An 8,553-nucleotide genomic window follows, 5' to 3' on the forward strand; every position below is an offset into this window, starting at 1 on the left:
TGGGGTTTGATGAACTCTTTGTCTAACACACAAAGAATTCTGGACTTATTGTGCAGATGATCATTTACACTCACCTAAAGGATTATTAGGAACACCATACTAATACTGTGTTTGACCCCCTTTCACCTTCAGAACTGCCCTAAGTCTATGAAGCATTGATTCAACAAGGTGCTAAAAGCATTCTTTAGAAATGTTGGCCCATATTGATAGGATAGCATCTTGCAGTTGATGGAGATTTGTGGGATGCACATCCAGGAAACAACGCTCCCATTCCACCACATCCCAAAGATGCTCTATTGGTGACTGTGGGGGCCATTTTAGTACAGTGAACATTGTCATGTTCGAGAAACCAATTCTAAATTATTTGAGCTTTGTGACATGGCGCATTATCCTGCTGGAAGTAGCCATCAGAGAATGGGTACATGGTGGTCATAAAGGGATGGACATGGTCAGAAACAATGCTCAGGTAGGCCGTGGCATTTAAACGATGCCCAATTGGCACTATGGCATAAAGTGTGTCAAAAAAACATCCCCCACACCATTACACCACCACCACCAGCCTGCACAGTGGTAACAAGGCATGATGGATCCATGTTCTCATTCTGTTTATGCCAAATTCTGACTCTACCATATAAATATCTCAACAGAAATCCAGAATGCCATCAGACCAGGCACCATTTTTCAAGTCTTAAACTGTCCAACTTTGGTGAGCTTGAGCAAATTGTAGCCTCTTTTTCCTATTTGTAGTGGAGATGAGTGGTACCCGGTGGGGTCTTCTGCTGTTGTAGCCCATCTGCCTCAAGGTTGTGCATGTTGTGGCTTCACAAATGCTTTATTGCATACCTGGGTTGTAACGAGGGGTTATTTCAGTCAAAGTTGCTCTTCTATCAGCTTGAATCAGTCGGCCCATTCTCCTCTGACCTCTAGCATCAACAAGGCATTTTCACCCACAGGACTGCCGCATACTGGATGTTTTTTTCCTTTTCACACCATTCTTTGTAAACCCTAGAAACGGTTGTGTGTGAAAATCCCAGTAACTGAACAGATCGTAAAATATTGAGTCTGGCACCAACAACAATGCCACACTCAAAATTGCTTAAATCACCTTTCCTTCCCATTCAGTTTGTAGTTCAGGAGATTGTCTTGACCAGGACCACACCCCTCAATGCATTGAAGCAACTGCCATGTGATTGGTTGATTAGATAATTGCATTAATGAGAAATTGAACAGTTGTTCCTAATAATCCTTTAGGTGAGTGTATTTATTACAACATGCTTGTTATAAATCTGCTGCAATCTAATTTAACAGTCAAAAGGCTGACTAAAAGATGGCTGTGTCTTTATACACATAAAACAATGTCAGGAGGCACATTATAGCAAAAGGAAGTGTCAGGTTATGACTAGAATAGTCTAATCTCAAGAGAACCAGGGTGAGAGTGTGATGGCATAATAATTAACTATGTCCTTTAATAGTAAAGCATGTGAGGACATCACCTTCAGAACAGACAATACAGACAATATCCATCCACTTTTTAACTGTATGGAAAAGAGCAGCTTAAACACTCTCCAAAATATCTTTTTTACATTTTAGAGTGAACTATATAATGACCTTTCCAAAATCAATTACATTGAATTAAGGGATGAAAGAGAAAAAATTAAAAAATAATCAGTATCTAGTGACTGTATCCTATCAGCTCCAGGGGGAAAGAGGAGCAGGGGACGGAGGCCCCAGGGGAGCCCGAGGCTCTCTCCTCAAACAATGCAAGAAAAGGGGGAAGAGGTTGTGAAAAATGAGGTTGGTCCTTAATAAGTGACGGGGAATTAATGAAGCAGCTTGGCTTGTTTGCTCAAAAAAGGTGGGGTGATGATGCTGCTGGTGGCAGCATGTGTTCATGTGTGTAAATCTGGGGTCTGAACCCCATCCCCCTTTAAAACATGTGCATTTAGTAATGCATGGCAGGAAGCAATATTGCACTCAAAGCACCCACATTAAAAAGATAAAGAGGTAAAGACAGGGGGAGGTGGAAAGGAACGAGAGGGTGTGGGGTGAAAGACACTCCAACTAAAATTAATTAACAGTCAGGGGTTAATGTTTTTGTGCTGGTGGCAAAATCTACTGATTCAAAAAAGCACTCAGTCAATCTGTAAATTAAAGCAATCCATTATGAGGCTTAACAAAGGGTTACATTAGTACAATTTTGATTTGCTCCTCAGTTTGTACAAAATTGTGTTTATAGTAAAGAACCTGTAGTGGTTCTTGGGCAAAGATTTATTTTTTATGAAAGTAATGAGGATTTCCATCACAGTGATTTCCAACACATAGTATGAGTTGTGAGTCATACTGTTCAGCGGTGGAAAAAAAAACATAGTTACATTTAGTTGCAAAATTAAATGATATTTATTTTGTGCATAAATGTACAAAATTACAGCTTTGTTGGAATTTATTGTGATTTTTGGAGAAGGAAAATTAAATATTCTGAAATAAAATATTATATTTTGTTATATTTAGATTTTTCATAGTTCTCTTCACACGCCACATCACATTTTCAACTAAAGCATGGCACAAAACAAGTATACAAACTTCACAAAAAACGTATTAGGTGCACAGCATTGGTTGGTTTGCACTGTAAAAAAAATATTGCTTTTTAAACTTAAAACTTAAATATCCAACTTTTTTTTAGTTAAATCAACACTATTTCTTATTTGAAAATGAAATCCGGTCTCAGCAGATCACACATAAATTGCAATCGGTGTCTCTTTAGGTAATAATAATAACAATAAGCATTGATAATGTATTTTTAATACTGAAGATTGTATTTTAGGATTGAAATTTGCCTCTAAGTAAAGTCTATGCATAATTCTCCATATAACAAAAGAATGAAATTTGTTCAATCACTAGGAAATAAATGTTCCAGAAATAAAAAATAATAATAAAAAAACACCCATACACAACATTTAAAATGATTTTCTATGGCAATCAACAGTATATCACAACTTTTAAGCCCCGAACATGATAAATCACTGTTCGGCTCAATGTAAGACCAACACGCAGGCAGCGTTTGTAAAATATATGCATGAATTATTATTACATTTCCATAATTTACTCTGCACCTGCCAACCAGACATAATGTACAGTGCTACTCCAATGTCTTACACACAGACACATACAAAATATGTCTTGACTGAAGGGAGAAGTGTCTAAAAAAGTGAAAACAAGTTCTTTATGGTGGGTTTCAAATCCACAGTAAAAACGTGACTATCATGCAAGCGGGCAGTCATCCAACTGCCTAAGTGTTTGTTTTCATTTGCTCAGGCCGGGACGAAAGCAAAAGGCTGCCAACAGCCAGGAGGCAGCAGACTGGAATATGGATTTTTCATTTTTGGTTTGCCTGCGTGCCTCAACTGTGCATTGAGCACGACACCTGATACAGCGCCAAAAACATACACATGATACAATCCTCCATTTCCAGTGATGTCCGCATTCCCAGCACAGGTTAAAAAAAACTCTTGATATGATTTCTTGAGACTGCATATCAAAATTATTTCTAAAGGATCATGTGACACTGAAGACTGGAGTAAAGATGCTGAAAATTTGAAGACTTGAAGGAACATGAAGAAAAAAAACAATGGCACTGTATCTATAGACCAGAATATGATAGACTTGCCACCATGCAGAATCCCTTAGCAACACCCTGGAAACCACTCACATCATCAAGGCAGTGTGCATGCGCAATACTCACGTTTTCTTCAGAGAATGTAAAGATCTAGACTGTAGTGAAAGAAAGACTGCAGCTACACTAATCAATGTGTCGGATACCGGATTGAGCGCTAGAAGCAGATCCATAAATGGCCCACTAGGCTAATAAACCAGGGCAGAACTAGTGCTTTGGCTCACAGTTCTCTGTGAGCCCCACACATATTTACACAATCAATAACCTAGCAGCATCTCTCCTTGACCACAGCTATACTGAGAGTCCTGTCCCAGCTTCTCATGTATCGATACCCTGAGTGAACGCTTACCATAACCACCCATTATACAAGCACAAAGAGGTTCACCCCAAATTGGAGTCTAAAAAACAGCCTAAGAAAAAAAACAGCCTAAGAAAAAAAACATACAAATCTGTGATGAAAGCTGAGCACAATAGCACATGAAAGTGCTGATATGCAAGAATGATTGTCCTTTTAGATTATACTGTTCACCTGGATGTGTTGTGTCACTGTTGTTTAATGCTTGTATTTTCGGTAATCCTATAAGATCCTGTAAGATGCAATGCGTACCAGGCATAAAACAAATGTGATGACACAGTGGGGTCTAAAAGTATGAGACCACTGCTGAACATGATGCTGTCAATCGATTCAAAGAAAATCTAATTAATCAACTAATTAATTACCATTAATAGCACTTAACGTTAAAGGGTTAGTTCACCCAAAAATGAAAATTATTTCCTTAATTACTCACCCTCATGTCGTTGGACACCCGTAACACCTACTTTCATCTTCGGAACACAAATGAAGATATTTTTCTTGAAAGCTGATGGCTGAGAAAGGCTTCAGATAGGCCTCCATTAGCATGCAGTACATTTACGCTTACAAGACCCATAAAAGGCACTAAACACATCGATACAAAGTCCATGACACTACAGTGGCTGTACAATAATTTCACAATGCAACAAAATTAGTTATTGTGCGCACAAAAATCTAAATAACGACTTTCATGGGTCTCGTGAGTGGGTCAGTGGGAATGTACTGCATGCCAATGGAGGCCTATCTGAAGCCTTTCTCAGCCATCAGCTTTTAACAAAAATATCTTCATTTTTGTTCCGGAGATTAACGGAGGTGTTACGGGTGTCCAACGACATGAGGGTGAGTAATTAATGAAATAATTTTCATTTTTGGGTGAACTAACCCTTTAAAGTTTTTTATATATTTTTATATTGTAATAATGTCACATTTAATCTCCAAATGAATGTAGAAACAACATAAAGACAGTATTTTTTTTGTTTTAGGTTTATTAGGCTGCAGTCACTTTAAGATATAATGCACATGGCACGGATGTCCTCACAACGCTTTACGGTCACTTAAAACTCATTAAAGACGAGTTTAGGAAAGGATGTTCGACAAAGTCGTCATTTTTGCATACTTTTGTGTGTTTTTGTCCGTTAAAGCGCAAAATAACTTAACTCGGCTGCGAGCTGCCAGAAGCGGCAATCTGTGCGCCCAAGACCTGTGTCACAGACAGCACCCCAGTGTAGATTTAAGTTATGTCGTGTCTTATCGTGCTTGAATGGTTTAATAACACTTGAATGAATGATAGCGTGATCATGTAGTGCAGCCAAAGGATGGCAGGAAAAAGTGTTGTTTTAACTTAAAGGGTTAGTTCACCCAAAAAAGAAATTGATGTCATTAATGACTCACCCTAATGTCGTTCCACACCCGTAAGACCTCCGTTCATCTTCAGAATGCAGTTTAAGATATTTTATATTTACTTTGAGAGCATATCCAAGTGTATGCACACTATACTGTCCATGTCCAGAAAGGGAATAAAAACATCATCAAAGTAGTCCATATGTGACATCAGTTAGTTAATTAGAATCTCTTGAAGCATCAAAAATACATTTTGGTCCAAAAATAACAAAAACTACGACTTTATTCAGTATTGTCTTCTCTTCCGGGTTTGTTTTTTTAATCCTCAAAGACTCAAACGTTTGTGAATCAGCGTATTGATTCATGATTCGGAATTTAGGTTACTAACATCTGCAACAGTTTGTAATGAGATGTGACCTTGTGGGCTGTCAGAACGTGAATCAGAACGCTCCTCAAAGTCAATGGCTTCCGTAAAGTTTTGCATGTAAATTTTTAGCCACATGCACACATCAATGACAGAGGTCATTGAGAGTTAAGCTCTCAGTCCTTGAAAAGGGTGAAGGGAGGTTTTCAATCACGACACGACGTCCCATGAGGGACAGAACGGACCTGCCTTGTTAGCACTATATGCGTTTGCTGTAGTCTGGCAGGTTTCATATAGATTTAGCTAAACATAGTGCTGATAATCTTTCAATATTAAAACCATACATCATGTTTGTTATGATATTGCTGCAATTTGAGTCATTTTAAGGGGGGTTGTATAATATTAATGTGCATTGTCTGTTATGAGACACTAAGACACGGGTTGCATGTTTTTAAATTCTCAAATCAAGAAAGAATGTAACAGAAATATCTCCGTAACTAGTAAACAAAAGGATGGGATGATAGATATTCAGGCATTTCTGACCATTCTGATTTATTCTTTGGTTCATTGTAAGGAAAGCTAAGACAGAAGCAGATGCATATGTAGATAGGTAGCAGAGATGCCGAACGCTGAACTGTGACTAATGGGATGGGTTGATGTGGGTTTGTAATGGGATTGAAGCTGGCTGGGACGGGGGTGTGGGGGGGTAATCTTTAATAAAGCCCGTGGGAGAGGGTTCGTGAGCCCCCGGGGGTCTGGATGCATAGCCTGCGATAAAAATGACACCAGTCACGCATCAGCGTGGAGAACGGATCCCACCATGGATCAAAGACAAAAACACACTCACCCACACGCATCTCAAAAACAAACCAAAAAAAAAAACGACAACTACCGCTTTATTCTACAAAAACCTCTTATCTTATGACATTAAAAAATACACGGGTCAGAAAGAGAGGTGGCGTTTCAAACCTGTTAAAGTTAAATAAACAACTATGTGAATTTTATGGCTATATTTATATCTAACTGAGGGAGAGAAACGTTAATAATATAATCAAAAAAAGCTAAAGAAAATCTGTCAAAACAGGTAAAAAATCTGCTCTCAAAAAACTGCTGTGCGCATGTTCATGTGTGTATTCTGCATTCTTGGTGTGTGCCTTCTTTGTGAGGCACATGTTCACACTATAAATAAGCATTTCCTATCCACACAGGACGTAGCAGCATCACTGCAGTCCTAACAGCCAGCCACTTAAAAAACCTATGAGCCTTCTTAATTTCTTACTTTTACCCTGAAAGTGAGATCCCAGACCTTTAAGATGTTTCCAGACAGCCCGCCCAACCTGCATGCCAGCATCAAAACCACAACCAAAAACCCCAAAAAGCACCACCCTCAGAGCCTTGACCTATTGGTACCTTTTTCTTTGGTTCCCGGATCCTTTTTCGGGACTTTTTCTTCTTCTCTTTCTCTTCCTCGGCAGCTGTAAGATCCAAATCTGCTTTTTTCTTCAGCTGGGATGCTGCGTGTGCCATGATGCAAAGCTCAAGTAGGATATCCTTTGATAAAGTGAAGTGTCTCCCAGTCAATAAAGACTGAACAGTATCCCTCCAAAGTACAAAGACAAGAAAAAAATCTCTCTCAGACACCCTCTATGTGTTCCTGTGAGCAGCCACCGAAGAGCTGAGGATGGGAAACTGCATTTGTGTGAGAGAAGATGAGCATTTCTAGTAGACTGTGCTTGCCTCTTGGTGCTTTTTTTCCTGGGTCCTTCTGGCCCTACCTGAACCCATCCCCAGCGTTCAGTCAGCTGGGACGGAGCGCATCGGAGAGAGGGATGAGAGAAAGAGAATGGGTGGAGGGCAGCTGGGATGGAGAATCTTGCGCGCGTATCCTTCGCCACCAGCTGGAAGTGAGGGGAGGAATGGGGGGGTTGATGCTGATGGGTTCTGTGTGCGGATTAACACGCCCTCACATGCATACGTACACACACAAACACACACGCGCTAAGAGGGGGGCGTCTGTATTGAACCGTCATTGCCGTCTTGAGCTTTTCTGTAGAGCATAACAAATTGCTTTATTGGGAAATGACAACCCAGTCTAATAGATAATGTAACTATTTTACGAGATAGCGATTTAGTATGAATTTGTATGAATTGAACTGTATGAAAATGTACGATTTTTAGACAAAAATTAAGCATGAATCCTCTCCTAAACCTAACCGCCAATTGGAGCGTAAGCACATTGTACAAAAATGTATGCATGAGATCGTACAAATTCATGCGAATAAGACTAAAACATAAAATAGTTACAAATTGCCATGAGATTGTGTTGGAAATGATAATTTCCCAGTAAAAATATCCTGAAAATAAGACTAGTTTACTTGAGATACAAACTATTGAAGATATTAAGGCTTCTTTTCCACAAATATATCTTGAATTAAGGTTGTTTATTTGTTTATTTGTTTTTTGTTTTTTTAACTCTTTCCCCGACAACTTTTTCTTTTCCTTTTTTGCCAGCCACCGCCCGCATTTTTGATTATTTTCACAAAATGTTCATGTCCCCCAGAATATTTTGTTGTATGAATATCTGAACATGCAATATATCAAACGGGAAAAAAACAGAGACTTTGCTTTTAATATATTCTTTTTTTATCAACTTGTGGGTACATTTCATAAGAAAATCTACATTTTGACCAATTTTTTTTTTTTAAACATGTTTTAGTCAGACTACATCCAGATCGGATTAAGAACGATTATCAAAACATAGATGGAAAAGATCGACTCCATCAACACCCCCTAAGGTTTCGCAGTTCTTTAGCTCATCCTGGGTTG

General features: G+C 38.9%; 1 protein-coding gene across 1 annotated transcript in view; it reads right to left on the reverse strand.

Annotated features, from left to right (window-relative positions):
- Positions 1 to 7,622, reverse strand: part of ank3b (ankyrin 3b) — a 160,738-nt gene extending 153,116 nt beyond the window's left edge. Inside the window, exon 1 of the mRNA XM_067429868.1 lies at positions 7,138 to 7,622. Within this exon, the coding sequence (XP_067285969.1) occupies positions 7,138 to 7,254 (117 nt within the window). The 5' untranslated portion in view covers positions 7,255 to 7,622. The remainder of the gene's footprint in view (positions 1 to 7,137) is intronic.
- Positions 7,623 to 8,553: the final 931 nt, after the last annotated feature.

The sequence above is a fragment of the Pseudorasbora parva genome, chromosome 21 (genome assembly GCF_024679245.1).
Source record: "Pseudorasbora parva isolate DD20220531a chromosome 21, ASM2467924v1, whole genome shotgun sequence".
Lineage (NCBI taxonomy): Eukaryota > Metazoa > Chordata > Actinopteri > Cypriniformes > Gobionidae > Pseudorasbora > Pseudorasbora parva.